Genomic DNA, 20000 nt, shown 5'->3' with positions numbered 1-20000 from the left:
AACATTGGCCTCATACCGACGACACGTTGCCAGTGGAAGGAGGCCTCCGCAGGCCCCCGTGGAATCGAACCGTGATCTGAGCCATGCTTTGCTTGGCGGGGGTGCGATGACTCTGGTTGTGACACTTCCACAGCCATCTCCGCAGCTCTGTTTGGACCTGCAGGCCACGCAGCAGGGAGACAAACACCACATTAGGGACGGCTCTATTCAAATAGCACGTTAACTTTATTGTTGGGTCTTTATAACACCAAAATATTGGAAAAATATTGGAAGATTTCTGTTAAAGTTCTATAAAGTTTTTTGTTTTTTTTAATTGCTTTAATGTTTTTACTTTTTTGGGTGGGGGGCAGTGGGTGTGATTTATGTCTTGTTAAAAAATGTCAAATTTAACACACATGATGAATTGATTGCAACAATCACTGATTAATCACACTATTTTCTGTCATTTGAAAATGTCAACAAGCTCGTTTGCCTCAGCGACTGGTAAAAGGAAGAGTAAACGCAGACCTAAGTGGTTCATCGCAATCAAATAAAACTAAAAGTTGTGATTAATCTCATTTAAGAACTTAATGGCTTGCTCCAAAGCATTCAACATGCTTTTCTAAACCAAATATCATCTATTTATTAGTATTATTATTATTATTCTCCAGATTTTGCCGTGCTCTACAGTCCACATTTTTCACCCGATTCAAATTGTTCCAACTTCAAACCAGGCTTTCCCTTGACAAATTCCAAAAAATTCCCAGATTTCCCAGAATTCCAGGTTTTCCAGGACATTTTTCCCATTCAAAATGAATTGGCCATTTTTCAAACTTCCACCATTTCCACATTTTTCAACCGATTCAAACCATTCCACCTTCAACACATTCCTCCATCCTGGAAATTTAAACCACCGTTTTTTTCCAAGTTTACAAAAAATTCCAGGATTTTCCAGAAGTCGTGGTTTTCCAAAGCCCTATATTCACCCTTTTTATCTGGCAACTACTCCTCCCACATTTTTCAACCCACTTCAAGCGTTCCACCGTCAAAACATTCCTCTTAATCACGACAAAAAATGAAGTTGTTTTCTGAACTGGAAAAATTCCCGGTTTTCCCCAAATTCCAGGTATTCCATAATATCATTTCTCAATTCAACATGTTACTACTTCAACATTTCTCGACCGATTTGAAAAATGTCAACACCAACCATTTGAACTCATTCAGACCATTCAAGTTTTTTACCATTTTCCAAAAAAATTCCCGCTTTTCTGGAAATTCCCAAATTCTTTGGAAATTCCAATTGAAATCAATGGGAAATTCTTCAAAGTTCCACAACTCCCACATTTTCTATCTGATTCAAACTGTTCCAACTTCAAAATATTCAGTCTGTTTGGGAATTGTGTGCTCTACTTCAATCATTCTAAAAAAAAAAATTCCAGGATTCCAGTTCAAGTTCAGCATTGGAGCATTCACACATGGTTTTCTAAACCAAATATCATCTATTTATTATTATTATTATTATTATTCTCCAGATTTTGCCGTGCTCTACCGTCCACATTTTTCACCCGATTCAAATTGTTCCAACTTCAAACCGGGTTTTTCCTTGACAAATTCCAAAAAAATCCCAGATTTCCAAGAATTCCAGGTTTTCCGGGACATTTTTCCCATTGAAAATGAATTGGCCATTTTTCAAACTTCCACCATTTCCACATTTTTCAAGCGATTCAAACCATTTTACCTTCAACACATTCCACCATTTTGGACATTTAAACCACATTTTTTCTAAGTTCACAAAAAATTCCAGGATTTTCCAGAAGTCGTGGTTTTCCAAAGCCCTATTTCCACCCTTTTTATCTGGCGACTACTCCTCCCACATTTTTCAACCCACTTCAAGCGTTCCACCGTCAAAACATTCCTCTTAATCACGACAAAAAATGAAGTTGTTTTTTGAACTGGAAAAATTCCCGGTTTTCCCCAAATTCCAGGTATTCCGTAATACCATTTCTCAATTCAACATGTTACTACTTCAACATTTCTCGACCGATTTGAAAAATGTCAACGCCAACCATTTCAACTCATTCAGACCATTCAAATGTTTTACCATTTTCCCAAAAATTCCTGCTTTTCTCGAAATTCCCAAATTCTTTGGAAATTCCGATTGAAATAAATGGGAAATTCTTCAAAGTTCCACAACGCCCACATTTTCCATCTGATTCAAACTGTTCCAACTTCAAAACATTCAGCCTGTTTGGGAATTGTGTGCTCTACTTCAATAATTCTAAAAAAGAAATTCCAGGATTTCAGTTCAAGTTCAGCATTGGAGCATTCACACGCAATTCCTCCAGGAATTTCCTCGTGTAGTTATTAATATCTTTCTATAACACAAACTAACACAATCTAATCTAACCTAAACTTTGTCTGAATGTACACTCTTCCGGCAACCAGGAACATCAAATTTTTTTTATGTTTAACGTTTTATGATAGTCACCGTTTTACCCTGGAACTGATTATTTCTATTTCCATGTTTACTGTGGAGATTTAATAATAATAATCGATTTTATTTGTAAAAAGCACTTTACATTGAGTACACAACCTCAAAGTGCTACACTGTATTAAAAAAATAAATAAATAAATAAAAATATTATAAAAAATAAATAAAAATAAAAAGTAGAACAGCCAAATAGCTAAAACTAGTATGCATGTATCTAAAATAATAATAATAATAATACCTGGGATTTATATAGCGCTTTTCATTCATTCACACCTGGTGGTGGTAAGCTACTTTCATAGCCAAAGCTGCCCTGGGGCAGCCTTTTTTAAAAAGAAGGGTTTTTAAGCCTTTTTTAAAAGCATCCACAGTCTGCGGTGCCCTCAGGTGGTCAGGGAGAGCGTTCCACAGACTGGGAGCGGCGGAGCAGAAATGTCTCTTCTTGCCTTGCTTTTTTTCAGACATTTACCATTTGTATACTGTATTTTAACAGTGACATATGTTGATGATATATTCCTATAGTTGTCTTCAGTGGACTGTGTTGGCCCCTCCCATCACCTGCACCCTAGCAAAATATTAGGAACAGTTGCCAGTGTGATGCAAAAATGAGCATAATTATTTTTGCTAAAGGCCAAATATTTTGGTCGTATTGGCTCTTATCAGATAGTGTGAGCGTCATTTCAAATTTGTGGGTGTCATTTTTCCTGACTTACCTCTCCATTCATGAAACAGTAGAGCAGAGCCACCACAAAACCCTGCAAAAGGACACACCTTGGTCACGCCGCTGGCGTCTCCACGCATTTTAGCCGCTAATTTCAGGTGCCTCGGTACCTGAAAGGATCCTAGGCCCAGCTCGATGTAGAGTCTGGCTGCCACTCCCGTGGTTTCAGGCAGGAAGGCGAAGACCGTGTAGTGCATTCCAAACAAAGGGATGAGGAAGAGCGTGGATTTAGCCAGCCTTCTGAGGGGAAGCATTACAAAAGAGGCGACACAACACAGCTTCATTAGAGCACAGGAAGACTACGTGAAACAGAGCTAGGCAAACTAAGGCCCGGGGGGCCAGACATTCACAAATAATTGTTTGAGATGTTTAAGATGTAAAGTGTAGCTGCCATTATGATGTGCACTCATCTTTTAGAATGACCTTCAACTATACTAACTATTTACATGCTTGGAATATGCATCATATACTAGTTACTATGCTCATCTAATTACTTACTATGCTCATCTAACTAGTTACTATGGTCATCTAATTACTGGGGCGGTATAGCTCGGTTGGTAGAGCGGCCGTGCCAGCAACTTGAGGGTTGCAGGTTCGATCCCCGCTTCCGCCATCCTAGTCACTGCCGTTGTGTCCTTGGGCAAGACACTTTACCCACCTGCTCCCAGTGCCACCCACACTGGTTTGAATGTAACTTAGATATTGGGTTTCACTATGTAAAGCGCTTTGAGTCACTTGAGAAAAAGCGCTATATAAATGTAATTCACTTCACTTCACTTCACTTACTATGGTCATCTAATTACTTACTATGGTCATCTAATGAGTTACGATGGTCATCTAATTACTTACTATGCTCATCTAATTACTTACTATGGTCATCTAATTAGTTACTATGGTCATCTAATTACTTACTATGGTCATCTAATTACTTACTATGGTAATTAGGGATGTCCGATAATGGCTTTTTGCCGATATCCGATATTCCGATATTGTCCAACTCTTTAATTACCGATACCGATATCAACCGATACCGATATCAACCGATATATGCAGTCGTGGAATTAACACATTATTATGCCTACTTTGGACAACCAGGTATGGTGAAGATAAGGTACTTTTTTTTAAATAAAATAAAATAAGATAACTAAATTAAAAACATTTTCTTGAATAAAAAAGAAAGTAAAACAATATAAAAACAGTTACATAGAAACTAGTAATGAATGAAAATGAGTAAAATGAAGTGTTAAAGGTTAGTACTATTAGTGGAGCAGCAGCACGCACAATCATGTGTGCTTACGGACTGTATCCCTTGCAGACTGTATTGATATATATTGATATATAATGTAGGAAGCAGAATATTAATAACAAAAAGAAACAACCCTTTTGTGTGAATGAGTGTGAATGGGGGAGGGAGGTTTTTTTGGCTTGGTGCACTAATTGTAAGTGTATCTTGTGTTTTTTATGTGGATTTAATGAATACAAAAATAAAATAAAATAAAAAACAAAAAACGATACTGATAATAAAAAAAACAATACCGATAATTTCCGATATTACATTTTAATGCATTTATCGGCCGATAATATAGACAGACCGATATTATCGGACATCTCTAATATATATATATATATATATATATATATATATATATATATATATATATATATATATATATATATATATATATATATATATATATATATATATATATATATATATATATATATATATATATATACAAACCCCGTTTCCATATGAGTTGGGAAATTGTGTTGGATGTAAATATAAACGGAATACAATGATTTGCAAATCCTTTTCAAGCCATATTCAGTTGAATATGCTACAAAGACAACATATTTCATGTTCAAACTCATAAACTTTATTTTTTTGTTGCAAATAATCATTAACTTTATAATTTGATGGCAGCAACACGTGACAAAGAAGTTGGGAAAGGTGGCAATAAATACTGATAAAGTTGAGGAATGCTCATCAAACACTTATTTGGAACATCCCACAGGTGAACAGGCTAATTGGGAACAGGTGGGTGCCATGATTGGGTATAAAAGTAGATTCCATGAAATGCTCAGTCATTCACAAACAAGGATGGGGCGAGGGTCACCACTTTGTCAACAAATGCCTGAGCAAATTGTTGAACAGTTTAAGAACAACCTTTCTCAAGCAGCTATTGCAAGGAATTTAGGGATTTCACCATCTACGCTCCGTAATATCATCAAAGGGTTCAGAGAATGTGGAGAAATCACTGCACGTAAGCAGCTAAGCCCGTGACCTTCCATCCCTCAGGCTGTACTGCATCAACAAGTGTGTGTAAAGGATATCACCACATGGGCTCAGGAACACTTCAGAAACCCACTGTCAGTAACTACAGTTGGTCGCTACATCTGTAAGTGCAAGTTAAAACTCTCCCATGCAAGGCGAAAACCGTTTATCAACAACACCCAGAAACGCCGTCGGCTTGGCTGGGCCTGAGCTCATCTAAGATGGACTGATACAAAGTGGAAAAGTGTTCTGTGGTCTGATGAGTCCACATTTCAAATTGTTTTTGGAAACTGTGGACGTCGTGTCCTCCGGACCAAAGAGGAAAAGAACCATCCGGATTGTTCTAGGCGCAAAGTGTAAAAGGCAGCATGTGTGATGGTATGGGGGTGTATTAGTGGCCAAGACATGGGTAACTTACACATCTGTGAAGGCACCATTAATGCTGAAAGGTACATACAGCTTTTGGAGCAACATATGTTGCCATCCAAGCAACGTTACCATGGACGCCCCTGCTTATTTCAGCAAGACAATGCCAACCATGGCTTCATAGTAAAAGAGTGTGGGTACTAGACTGGCCTGCCTGTAGTCCAGACATTGAAAATGTGTGAAGGCTAAAATATGAGAAGGGAGACTGTTGAACAACTTAAGCTGTACATCAAGCAAGAATGGGAAAGAATTCCACTTCAAAAATGTGTCTCCTCACTTCCCAAACCTTTACTGAGTGTTGTTAAAAGGAAAGGCCATGTAACACAGTGGTGAACATGCCCTTTCCCAACTACTTTGTCACGTGTTGCAGCCATGAAATTCTAAGTTGATTATTATTTGCAAAAAAAAAATAAAGTTTATGAGTTTGAACATGAAATATGTTGTCTTTGTAGTGCATTCAACTGAATATGGCTTGAAAAGGATTTGCAAATCATTGTATTCCGTTTATATTTACATCTAACACCATTTCCCAACTCATATGGAAACGGAGTATATATATATATATATATATATATATATATATATATATATATATATATATATATATATATATATATATATATATACATAGATAGATAGATAGATAGACTCATTGTCATCAAAGTTTAGCAGAAATAACATCATGCAAATGTTGACACTAGCGGGACACTACATTAGGTACACCTGCAATAGCTAGCAGCAAATGATTCAGTAGAAAAACGCTTAAAAAAATAAATAGATGAAATGTGTTTTGAAATATGACCTCATTTGTCCTGTTGTTCATGTCGCACCGGTTTTAAAGGCCGTTAAAGTGCTAAATCTATTTATAGTGTCGTGTTCTATTTTTAAAGTCTTTCAGCCTGAATGATTTCTATTGGGTAAGAGAGAGATAAACATGTTAGATAATGACCACATTATTCATCCCCTTCACTCCACACGGTGTGCACTTCTTAGGTGAGTCAGTGAAACTCAAAACCTAGCTTGGATTTCAACTTAACTCCAAACCCTAAAACTAACCCCACCCAAACCCCTAACCCAGGGGTCAGCAACCTGCGGCTCTAGAGCTCTTTAGCGCCGCCCTAGTGGCTCCCTGGACCTCTTTCAGAGATGTGTGACAATGGAAAAAGATGAAGAAAAAAAAAAAATTGTAGTTTTAATATATTTTCAGTAGGAGAACAAACATGACACCAAGCTTCCTAAATGTTATAAATGCCACTCTTTATATTCAACATGCTAATTGTTATAAATGCCACTCTTTATATTCAACATGCTTCACTGAGGAGACCATTTGGCAAGCATTGTTTTGTCCTACTCATTTCAGCCATCCTTGAACTCATCATAGTTTGTTTACATGTACAACTTTCTCCGATGCTGCCACAGAAAGACATGTTTTATGCCACTCCTTCTTTGTCTCATTTTGTCCACCAAATGTTTTATGCTGTGCGTGAATGCACAAAGGTGAGCTTTGTTGATGTTATTGATTTGCTGGAGTGCTTATCAGGCATATTTGGTCACTGCATGGCTGCAAGCTAATCGATGCTAACATGCTATTTAGGCTAGCTGTATGTACATATTGCATCATTATGCCTCGTTTGTAGCTATATTTGATCTCATTTAATTTCCTTGACTTATGTCCTCTGTGTATTTCATTTATATTCTCATGACACATTATCTGTATGTAATATTGGCTGCATTTATTATAGTTGTTAGTGTGCCATGTTGTTCCAGACCACAGCAAACATTATCCAGCCTGCCAAAGATTGTAATAAATCCATTAGAAGAAGACATTACCTTTAACTTGCACCCACACATCCATACCTTTGGCCATTCTGAACCAGTCATTTCCAGGAGTTATCTCATCCTGTGAGAAGACTCCATTTTACTAATGAGTTCAAATGTTGCACAAATGTGTTGAAAACAAATTAAAATACAACCTTTCTGTCAACAAAGATGTGCGTCAGCCTTTGATAGTAGGCTAATATAACTAATATAGACACTTACATCATGTGTTGTCTTCATTATAACACTTATATAAGACTTTTAAAGTCATTTTGATAGTAGGCTAATATAGCTAATATAGACACTTACATCATGTGTTGTCTTCATTTTAACACTTATATAAGACTTTTAAAGTCATTTTGATAGTAGGCTAATATAGACACTTACATCATGTGTTGTCTTCATTATAACACTTATATAAGACTTTTAAAGTCATTTTGATAGTAGGCTAATATAGCTAATATAGACACTTACATCATGTGTTGTCTTCATTTTAACACTTATATAAGACTTTTAAAGTCATTTTGATAGTAGGCTAATATAGACACTTACATCATGTGTTGTCTTCATTATAACACTTATATAAGACTTTTAAAGTCATTTTGATAGTAGGCTAATATAGACACTTGCATCATGTGTTGTCTTCATAATAACACTTATATAAGACTTTTAAAGTCATTTTGATAGTAGGCTAATATAGACACTTACATCATGTGTTGTCTTCATTATAACACTTATATAAGACTTTTAAAGTCAGTTTGATAGTAGGCTAATGTAGCTAATATAGACACTTACATCATGTGTTGTCTTCATTTTAACACTTATATAAGACTTTTAAAGTCATTTTGATAGTAGGCTAATAAAGCTAATATAGACACTTACATCATGTGTTGTCTTCATTATAACACTTATATAAGACTTTTCATTTTCTGCGGCTCAAGAAAGATTATTTATTTGTATTGTTGGTCCAATATGACTTTTTCAACATTTAGGGTTGCCTACCCCTGCCCTAGCCCATACCCTTCCTTAATCCCGTCACGTAACCTTAATCCACACCCCAATTTGCCTCATAGTTGTGCACACAAGGTAGATTGTAGAGTATTAATTCAACATCCAGTATGTTTGTAACCTCCGCAGCTGTCAGCTCAAATCGTTTGACTAAACGCCGTAAAATGTCAAAAGCAAGCAAAGTTGTGAGCGTGTGACCTTTTGTCCGCCGTCACTAAAGATACATCGCAGCCTCGCAGGCGATACACCACAGATTGACGACGGAAGCAACCTTTTTAAAGTGGGAATGAAGGGAAGAGAATCTGAAAAGAAGGTCTGTGAGGACGCTCGCATGGTGAAAAAGACATTTTTTTTACACATTAAAGGACATGAAAAGTGAGACTTGCTCCTTCGGGACTCACACAAAATGTCCACTGTCGTTGTGGCCAGACATGCTTGAAGATCTCAGCTTCTGGACCAGAATGCGGATCACGTTGACGAAGATGACGATGTTGACCTGTTGAAGATACACTTCATCGTTGGTATTTACCGACATTTGCACATAAAAGCTGAGCAGCTCACCAGCAGTGAAGCAGTTATTGGCCCTTTGATGATCCACCAGATGCCAACATTGTCCGTGTCATCCCAGCAGCTGCACACGATACCATGTTGATATCAATTAAAACATTACAAATAAACGAAGCGAGATTAATGAGGATTAAAATGATTTCTCTTTAATCGTGATTAATCAAAATGATTCCACAGCAACCCGATGATTAATCTGATTCAAATGTGTAACCATTTCAATCAGAGCTGGGCAAATGAAGGGCCGGGGGCCACATGGGGGCCACATGGGGCCACATTGAGCTTTTCAATCTGGCCCGCCTGACATTCCCAAATCCTTTTTCTAGATGTTTAAGATGTAAAGTGTAGCTGCCATTATGATGTGCACTCATCTTTTATAATGACCGCAAGTCTTCAACTATACTAACTATTTACATGCTTGAAATATGCATCATGTACTAGTTACTATGCTCATCTAATTAGTTACTATGCTCATCTAATGAGTTACTATGGTCATCTAATTAGTTACTATGCTCATCTAATTACTTACTATGCTCATCTAATGAGTTACTATGGTCATCTAATTACTTACTATGCTCATCTAATTAGTTACTATGCTCATCTAATTACTTACTATGGTCATCTAATTAGTTATTATGGTCATCTAATTACTTACTATGCTCATCTAATGACCATAGTAAGTGTATATATACACATATGTATATATACGTATATATACATGGTCATCTAATTACTTACTATGGTCATCTAATGAGTTACTATGCTCATATAATTACTTACTATGGTCATCTAATTACTTAGTATGGTCATCTAATTACTTTGTCCCCTAAAAAATTTTTTTTTTTAAATTACTTACTATGGTCATCTAATTAGTTACTATGGTCATCTGAAGAGTTACTATGGTCATCTAATTAGTTACTATGCTCATCTAATTAGTTGCTAAGGTCCTCTAATTAGTTACTATGCTCATCTAATTAGTTACTATGCTCATCTAATTAGTTATTATGGTCATCTAATTACTTACTATGCTCATCTAATGACCATAGTAAGTGTATACATACACATATGTATATATACATATATATACATGGTCATCTAATTACTTACTATGGTCATCTAATGAGTTACTATGCTCATCTAATTACTTACTATGGTCATCTAATTACTTACTATGGTCATCTAATGAGTTACTATGGTCATCTAATTAGTTACTATGGTCATCTAATGAGTTACTATGGTCATCTAATTAGTTACTATGCTCATCTAATTACTTACTATGGTCATCTAATGAGTTACTATGGTCATCTAATTAGTTACTATGCTCATCTAATTAGTTACTATGGTCATTTAATTAGTTACTATGGTCATCTAATTACTTACTACGGTCATCTAATTAGTTACTATGGTCATATAATTAGTTACTATGCTCATCTAATTACTTACTATGGTCATCTAATTACTTACTATGGTCATCTAATTAGTTACTACAGTCATCTAATTAGTTACTATGATCATCTAATTACTTACTATGCTCATCTAATTAGTTACTATGGTCATCTAATTACTTACTATGGTCATCTAATTAGTTACTATGGTCTTCTAATTACTTACTATGGTCATCTAATTAGTTACTATGGTCATCTAATTACTTACTATGGTCATCTAATTAGTTACTTAGCTCATCTAATTAGTTACTATGGTCATCTAATTAGTTACTATGGTCATCTAATTACTTACTATGGTCATCTAATTACTTACTTAGCTCATATAATTAGTTACTATGGTCATCTAATTAGTTACTATGGTCATCTAATTACTTACTATGGTCATCTAATTAGTTACTATGGTCCTCTAATTAGTTACTATGGTCATCTAATTAAAGTTAAAGGTAAAGTTAAAGTAGCAATGATTGTCACACACACACTAGGTGTGGTGAAATTTGTCCTCTGCATTTGACCCATTCCCTTGATCACCCCCTGGGAGGTGAGGGGAGCAGTGGGCAGCAGCGGTGGCCGCGCCCGGGAATCATTTTTTGGTGATTTAACCCCCAATTCCAACCCTTGATGCTGTGTGCCAAGCAGGGAGGTAATGGGTCCCATTTTTATAGTCTTTGGTATGACCCGGCCGGGATTAGTTACTATGGTCATCTAATTACTTACTATGGTCATCTAATTAGTTACTATGGTCATCTAATTACTTACTATGGTCACTATGAGCTATCTCAGATTGTAGGTGGGGTTTTTTCACTATGTTTGTTGCATTTTGGTTGCGTTTGGGTTGATTGTAAAATATGTTGTCAATATTCAGTGTTTTATCCTTCATAGTTAATATTGTAAATCCCACATTCTTTATTTCCATGTACATTCTGGCTGTCTCTTTCAGTAAAAAAAACCATTCAGATTCCATTCTGTTTCTGGTCTGTCATAACATTTTTAGCTTTCAATCATTATCGTGAGGTTTTGTATTAGTGTTCCCAAAAATTGATATACCGGCCCCCAGACACACTTTTTTATCTAAATGTGGCCCCCCGAGTAAAATAATTGCCCAGGTCTGATTTAAATGATGATAATAATAATAACAATAGATGAATAATACAATTATAACAATTATTAAAGCTGCAAGCAGCGATGGACGGGACCGACTTTGAGGGCTCATAAAATCCAAACCGGAGCAGTAATTAAAACTCTTTCATCAACTTTTAATCAGAAGGGTTCAATCTCTCACCTGTGCTAGTTTGAAGCCGACACGACAAACACGCTCAGAGGAGATAATGTTTGAAAAAAGGTGACTGTTTTTACACAACTTTTGTTTTGAAGGGGGAATTGCAAACTTCCTGTTGATTTTTGCTGGGGGTTGTCAGTGTATGAAATCTAGGTCTAAGTGAGACCTACATAGAGGTTTTTGCTGGGGGTTGTCAGTGTATGAGATATAGGTCTAAGTGAGACCTACATAGAGGTTTTTGCTGGGGGTTGTCAGTGTATGAGATATAGGTCTAAGTGAGACCTACATAGAGGTTTTTGCTGGGGGTTGTCAGTGTATGAAATCTAGGTCTAAGTGAGACCTACATAGAGGTTTTTGCTGGGGGTTGTCAGTGTATGAGATATAGGTCTAAGTGAGACCTACATAGAGGTTTTTGCTGGGGGTTGTCAGTGTATGAGATATAGGTCTAAGTGAGACCTACATAGAGGTTTTTGTTTCATGTCTCTACGACATTCCTACTGGGAGTTACAGGCAGTTTTGTCTGTGTTTTCTTCCTAGGGGGCGCTAAAGCGCAATTTTGAGTTTTGGGGTTTTTGGTTTTTTGATTAGATCACAATTTTTGTCAGTCCTGATGTGTGTGTCCAGTTTGGTGAGTTTTGAAGCATGTTAAGGGGGTCAAATTACAGCTCAAAGAGGCAGCGGTATAATAATCAAACGCTAGAAATACAATAGGGTCCTCTGTCCCAAAGGGACTCGGTCCCTAATAATAATAATAAAGTGGTACTACAACCTACACGCTCAATTCACTTGAGCTCTCCAAACATCATTATTTTAGTTGTATTTATTTTTTTGTCCAAGATGTTGCTACTGTGGCTGCTGGTTGCAGGAGCCCTGTGACCTTGTGTCTCCTCGTTTGTGTTTTTTGTCAGGGGGTTCTGCACTGCTTTTTGATGCTTTGTTGTGGACTTCTGGCTCCATCTGGTGTTTGCACCAGAGACCAGATGTTGGCTCTCTGCCACACCCGAGTCTGCGTGGAGGAACCGGTAGGGGGATGCGGAGAAGGAGACGGGGGGCGTCGGGAGAGGCGGGCTTGGTAGGGCCCTGGCTAGATGGGGAGGGTTCGGTCTCCCTGGACGGATTCTGGCTCATCGGCCGGGAGCTGGTGGGCAGCCTAGGATGCGGTCGGCTCTCTTGGTTCCTTTGTCAAGCGGAGAAGGAGACGGGGGGCGGCAGGAGGGGCGGGCCTGGTAGGGCCCTGGCTAGATGGGGAGGGTTCGGTCTCCCTGGACGGATTCTGGCTCATCGGCCGGGAGCTGGTGGGCAGCCTAGGATGCGGTCGGCTCTCTTGGTTCCTTTGTCAAGCGGAGAAGGAGACGGGGGGCGGCAGGAGGGGCGGGCTTGGTAGGGCCCTGGCTAGATGGGGAGGGTTCGGTCTCCCTGGAAGGATTCTGGCTCATCGGCCGGGAGCTGGTGGGCAGCCTAGGATGCGGTCGGCTCTCTTGGTTCCTTTGTCAAGCGGAGAAGGAGACGGGGGGCGGCAGGAGGGGCGGGCTTGGTAGGGCCCTGGCTAGATGGGGAGGGTTCGGTCTCCCTGGAAGGATTCTGGCTCATCGACCGGGAGCTGGTGGGCAGCCTAGGATGCGGTCGGCTCTCTTGGTTCCTTTGTCAAGCGGAGAAGGAGACGGGGGCAGCAGGAGGGGCGGGCTTGGTAGGGCCCTGGCTAGATGGGGAGGGTTCGGTCTCCCTGGAAGGATTCTGGCTCATCGGCCGGGAGCTGGTGGGCAGCCTAGGATGCGGTCGGCTCTCTTGGTTCCTTTGTCAAGTTTGTTCCTGTCTCTTGCAGACAATAACGTGGAGCACCGCAGCGGCGACCACAGCGTGTATGGGTGTGAAGATAGTGTTGTTGTCTATGCATGGAGCATATGTGCACAATATGTATTATGTATTGCTTATTTGGGGGTTTACTTTGTGCCGCTGAGGTCGCAGCTGGTTGCATCAGCTCTGTGCTCTTTGATGCTTTTGATGTTCTTTGTGGTTTTTCATTTTTCACTCGTTTTCATGTGTTTCCACTTGTATTTGTTTCCTTGACTTTTGCAGCCACATAATATTTCTCCATTGTGGGATGAATAAAGTCTATCCTATCTTATCCTAAATCAGCACTGCACATTGAAATAAATTGAAATCACTTTAATCCATGTCATATATCATACTGTATGTCATATATAATACAGCAGGGGTCACCAACGCGGTGCCCGCGGGCACCAGGTAGCCCGTAAGGACCAGATGAGTAGCCCGCTGGCCTGTTTCAAAAATAGCTCAAATAGCAGCACTTACCAGTGAGCTGCCTCTATTTTTTAAATTTTATTTATTTACTAGCAAGCTGGTCTCACTTTGCTCGACATTTTTAATTCTAAGAGAGACAAAACTCAAATAGAATTTGAAAATCCAAGAAAATATTTTAAAGACTTGGTCTTCACTTGTTTAAATAAATTCATACATTTTTTTACTTTGCTTCTTATAACTTTCAGAAAGACAATTTTAGAGAAAAAATACAACCTTAAAAATGATTTTAGGATTTTTAAACACATATACCTTTTTAACTTTTAAATTCCTTCCTCTTCTTTCCTGACAATTTAAATCAATGTTCAAGTACATTTATTTTTTTTATTGTAAAGAATAATAAATACATTTTAATTTAATTCTTCATTTTAGCTTCTGTTTTTTCGACGAAGAATATTTGTGAAATATTTCTTCAGACTTATTATGATTAAAATTCAAAAAAATTATTCTGGCAAATCTAGAAAATCTGTAGAATCAAATTTAAATCTTATTTCAAAGTCTTTTGAATTTTTTTTTTTAATTTTTGTTCTGGAAAATCTAGAAGAAATAATGATTTGTCTTTGTTAGAAATATAGCTTGGTCCAATTTGTTATATACTCTAACAAAGTGTAGATTGGATTTTAACCTATTTAAAACATGTCATCAAAATTCTAAAATTAATCTTAATCAGGAAAAATTACTAATGATGTTCCATAAATTATTTTTTGAATTTTTTCAAAAAGATTCGAATTAGCTAGTTTTTCTCTTCTTTTTTTCGGTTGAATTTTGAATTTTAAAGAGTCGAAATTGAAGATAAACTATGTTTCAAAATGTAATTGTCATTTTTTTTCCCGTGTTTTCTCCTCTTTTAAACCGTTCAATTAAGTGTAAATATCATTAATTATTAATAATAACATAGAGTTAAAGGTAAATTGAGCAAATTGGCTATTTCTGGCAATTTATTGAAGTGTGTATTAAACTGGTAGCCCTTCGCATTAATCACTACCCAAGAAGTAGCTCTTGCTTTCAAAAAGGTTGGTGACCCCTGTCATACTGTTTGTCAAATATCATACTGTATGTCATATATCATACTGTATGTCGTATATCATACTGTTTGTCATATATCATACTGTATGTCGTATATCATACCCTCTGTTGTCAAAGAAGAATGTGGTCAGGATCCAAAGTATGAGAATGGCAGACGGGACCCCTGAGAGACAAAAACACATGTGTATGAATCCATGACTGTAAATATTCTTCAGGTTATTGTAATCTGTTCAGTTTGTCTTGGATGACCTTTGAACTCTTTCTCAATCAAGCTGCATTAGATAAGACATATCTTGTCTGAGAGAATGGTACAGGATCCAAAGTATTTATCCTCTAGAGAGGATGGTTTGGCTCTATTGAACATATACAGTACATATACTGTATACCGTATTTTTCGGACTATAAGTCGCTCCGGAGTATAAGTCGCACCGGCCGGAAATGCATAGTAAAGAAGGAAAAAAAACATATATAAGTCGCACTGGAGTATAAGTCGCATTTTTTGGGGAAATGTATTTGATAAAACCCAACATTTGAAAGGCAATTTAAAATGTCTAAAGAATAGTGAACAACAGGCTGAATAAGTGTACGTGATATGAGGCATAAATAACCAACTGCTATGTTAACGTAACATATTATGGTAAGAGTCATTCAAATAACTATAACATATAGAACATGCTATACGTTTACCAAACAATCTGTCACTCCTAATCGCTAAATCCCATGAAATCTTATACGTCTAGTCTCTTACGTCAATGACATCAATAATATTATTGGATATTTTACGCTAATGTGTTCATCATTTCACACATAAGTCGCTCCTGAGTATAAGTCGCACCCCCGGCCAAACTATGAAAAAAACTGCCACTTATAGTCCGAAAAATACAGTACATATAATGTACATATACATATACAGATACATATGCTGTACATATACATATACATATACATATACATATACTGTACATATACATATACATATAATGTACATATACATGTACATATACATATACATATACATATACATATACATATACATATACATATACATATACATATACACTAGCGTTCAAAAGTTTGGGGTCACATGTAAATGTCCTTATTTTTGCAGGAAAAGCACTGTACTTTTCAATGAAGATAACTTTAAACTAGTCTTAACTTTACAGAAATACACTCTATACATTGCTAATGTGGTACATGACTATTCTAGCCGCAAATGTCTGCTTTTTGGTGCAATATCTACATAGGTGTATAGAGGCCCATTTCCAGCAACTATCACTCCAGTGTTCTAATGGTACAATGTGTTTGCTCATTGGCTCAGAAGGCTAATTGATGATTGGAAAACCCTTGTGCAATCATGTTCACACATCTGAAAACACTTTAGCTCATTACAGAAGCTACAAAACTGACCTTCCTTTGAGCAGATTGAGTTTCTGGAGCATCACAACGCTCAAAATGGCCAGAAAAAGAGAACTTTCATCTGAAACTCGACAGTCTATTCTTGTTCTTAGAAATGAAGGCTCAAACACAAAATTGTTTGGGTGACCCCAAACTTTTGAACGGTAGTGTACATATACATGTACATATACATGTACATATACATATACATATTATAGTGTAAAACGACAGCTGTTAATGCTGAAATATATGTTCTCAAGTCACATAGCTCGAGTCCCCCCTTTAACGGCATCCTTATCCGTTAATAGCAGGGTTTCTTTAGCTTTTTGACCTCGGGTCCCGAGTTTTCCACTACAGAGGGGCCCCGGAGCCCGCTCAAATATTAACAGGACATTAGTGATCTTTTTCTTGATTATATTTATAATCAATAATAATATCAAACCAACTTACTGTTAAACGGGATAAACCTTGTCAAATAACACAAAGGCATGTATTGATCACAAGTATTATTATCAAGGCTTAGATCAGGCTGATTACAAAAATAAATACTGTTCAAATATACTGCAAAAGAAGGGACTCGTTAAAAGTTCAAGTTAAATTACCACTGATAGTCACACACACACACTAAGTGTGGTGAAATTACCCTCTGCATTTGACCCATACCCTTGTTCCACCCCCTGGGAGGTGAGGGGAGCAGTGAGCAGCAGCAGTGGCCGCCCTCGAGAATCATTTTGGTGATCTAACCCCCAATTCCGACCCTTGATGGTGAGTGCCAAGCAGGGAGGTAATGCATTTTCCCATCGATAACATGACATCATTGCGCTCGGAAAGTTTCCCTGCTCTTCAGGGGATTTTTCCCTGGAGAGCAGGGAAACCTGCGAAACAGCCTCTGTGTTCTTTCCTGACCTAATGTATATATACAGTATATATATATATATGTATGCAGTGTGCTCTGGGGCTCCTCCTAGAGTTACAAAATGTAATTTCACTTGTAATGCCTTGATTCTATAACCACTAAACCACAGCACATGTGGACTTAGACAAATTAGATATGTCACCAAGATTATTCCATTTGATTTCCTCTAGTTGGCCCAAAAATGTTTTATTTGCTTTGAAGAGTGTTTCTTTGGAGACAACTAGATGGTAGAACAGGGGTCCCCAAACCTTTTGACTCGGGGCCATTGGCACAAAAATCTTTTATTCGGCCAAATTTTTGGAATAAAACATTTTTGGGGCAAAAATGTTTTATTCAAAAAATGTGTCCGTATAAATATATATATATATATATATATATATATATATATATATATATATATATATATATATATATATATATATATATATATATATATATATATATATATATATATATATATATATAGCCACATTTTTTTGAATAAAATATTATTAAAATAAAAGATTATTCAATTTGATTTCCTCTAGTTGGCCCAAAAATGTTTTATTCAAAAAATGTGTCTGTATATATATATATATATATATATATATATATATATATATATATATATATATATATATATATATGGCCAATATTTTTGGGCCAACTAGAGGAAATCAAATCGAATAATCTTGGTGTGCTGTGGCTTAGTGCAGTGTTTTTCAACCACTGTGCCGCGGCACCGTGGGATACAGTCTGGTGTGCCATGGGAGATTATCTAATTTCACCTATTTGGGTTAAAAATATTTTATGCCAACCAGTAATTATAATCTGCAAGCGTCGGTGCTGTCTAGAGCTCGGCAGAGTAATACTCTTCCATATCAGTAGGTGGCAGCAGGTAGCTAATTGCTTTGTAAACGTCGTATTTAATGCTTAAACCAAAAATAAACAAAAGGCGAGTGCCCCTAAAAAAGGCATTGAAGCTTAGGGATGGCTATGGAAAACGAAAGTAAAACTGAACTGGCTACAAGTAAACAAAAACAGAATGCTGGACGACAGCAAAGACTTACAGCGTGTGGACATATGTGACATGATAATCAAAAATGTCCACACAAGAAGGATATGAGTCTGCACTACTGAAACGGTCTTGATTGTTAAAACAAAGCAGGTGTGGGGAATAGCATTCAAAAGAAGACATGAAACTGCTATAGGAAAATACCAACAAAACAGGAAAAGCCACCAAAATAGGAGGGCAAGACACTATGCACAGGAAAACAGCAAACAAGTCCAAATAAGTCACGGTGTGATGTGACAGGTGGTGACAGTACACCTACTGAACATTGTAATTTCCCCTCTGGGATTAATAAAGTATTTCTGATTCTGAAACAAAGAGCTATATTGATGCATGCTTGGTTATGGTTTGAATTCATATCCAACAATTGCAACAATGACTTTTTACTGTCAATATCAACTACCAATTTTACATCTGTAATGTTTTCTGCTGGTGGTGTGCCTCCGCATTTTTTCAATGAACAAAAATGTGCCTTGGCTCTGTTGCGTCCGACCAGTTCTTCCTCCAAGGGAATCTAAGATACTGGTCAATCCCAAAATTCTTTAGATGACATATATGCTGAGTAAGAAAGACCGTCAAGACAGTTTTGGAATATTATCAAGTTTTACTGAAAGTTTCAGGAGAACCACCTAGACCAATACATTCATACCGGCTTCCTAAGTTGTTCTGGCATTCCAAGGGAAAAGGCAACTCATTTCACACGAAGAAAGACCCCCCCACCCCTCTCAACACTGATAAGAAGAGAGACGTGGGGGTTGTCTTCACATTCCAATGGTTTACGACCCTGCCTAAAGAAACTGGTAGAACACACAGAGGAAAAGTATTAGGCGCTACTCTAACATGGCTATCTAAAAAGAAGGAACTCTTAATCATATCTACCTCCTTTCCACAGCTCCAAAAAGGTTGTAAAACTCTGGCTTAGTGGTTAGGAATCAAGGCATTAAAAGGTCAATTACATTTTGTAACTCTAGGAGGAGCCCCTGAGCCAAAAATGGAATGTTTTCTTACTTCAACTTGACTTGGCCTACCAGCAGAAATGGACAAGCAGCTTCTCCGTCCTTCATTCACCCAAGATAAGAAGTAACTCCCAATTAACACCAAGTACAAATGTCCTCACCCCATCCAATCAGGATGTACCACCAGAAGTATTTCCTCTGGGAGACGAAGGTCAGAGCCAGGAGGGTCTGCAGATACATGCCCTCCACCAGCAGCCAGAAGTAATTGGCCAGGATGCTAAACTGGAAGAAGGCCACAGCGGACTTGCACGCCGTCTGAGGAGGGGAAGACTTTGTT

At 37.5% G+C, this 20000-nt stretch overlaps 2 protein-coding genes across 3 annotated transcripts in view; one reads left to right on the top strand and one right to left on the bottom strand.

Annotated features, from left to right (window-relative positions):
- The window catches only part of cfap300 (cilia and flagella associated protein 300), a 64944-nt gene that overhangs the window by 704 nt on the left and 44240 nt on the right, over positions 1-20000 (top strand). The window lies entirely within an intron of this gene.
- Positions 1-20000, bottom strand: part of ghrhra (growth hormone releasing hormone receptor a) — a 52316-nt gene that overhangs the window by 914 nt on the left and 31402 nt on the right. Inside the window, exons 7-13 of one of the 2 annotated variants that reach the window (XM_062023396.1) lie at positions 19825-19978; positions 15448-15508; positions 9277-9346; positions 9117-9211; positions 3299-3428; positions 3181-3222; positions 1-157 (exon numbers count right to left, since the gene is read on the bottom strand). The exon at positions 1-157 is cut by the window's left edge and continues 914 nt beyond it. In XM_062023396.1, coding sequence (XP_061879380.1) covers positions 11-157; positions 3181-3222; positions 3299-3428; positions 9117-9211; positions 9277-9346; positions 15448-15508; positions 19825-19978 — 699 coding nt within the window. In that variant the 3' untranslated portion in view covers positions 1-10. The remainder of the gene's footprint in view (positions 158-3180; positions 3223-3298; positions 3429-9116; positions 9212-9276; positions 9347-15447; positions 15509-19824; positions 19979-20000) is intronic. The other variant, XM_062023397.1, reaches the window with a different exon arrangement.

The sequence above is a fragment of the Entelurus aequoreus genome, linkage group LG16 (genome assembly GCF_033978785.1).
Source record: "Entelurus aequoreus isolate RoL-2023_Sb linkage group LG16, RoL_Eaeq_v1.1, whole genome shotgun sequence".
NCBI lineage: Eukaryota > Metazoa > Chordata > Actinopteri > Syngnathiformes > Syngnathidae > Entelurus > Entelurus aequoreus.
Note: the sequence above shows the minus strand (reverse complement) of the source record. Positions and strands in the feature narration are given on the sequence as shown.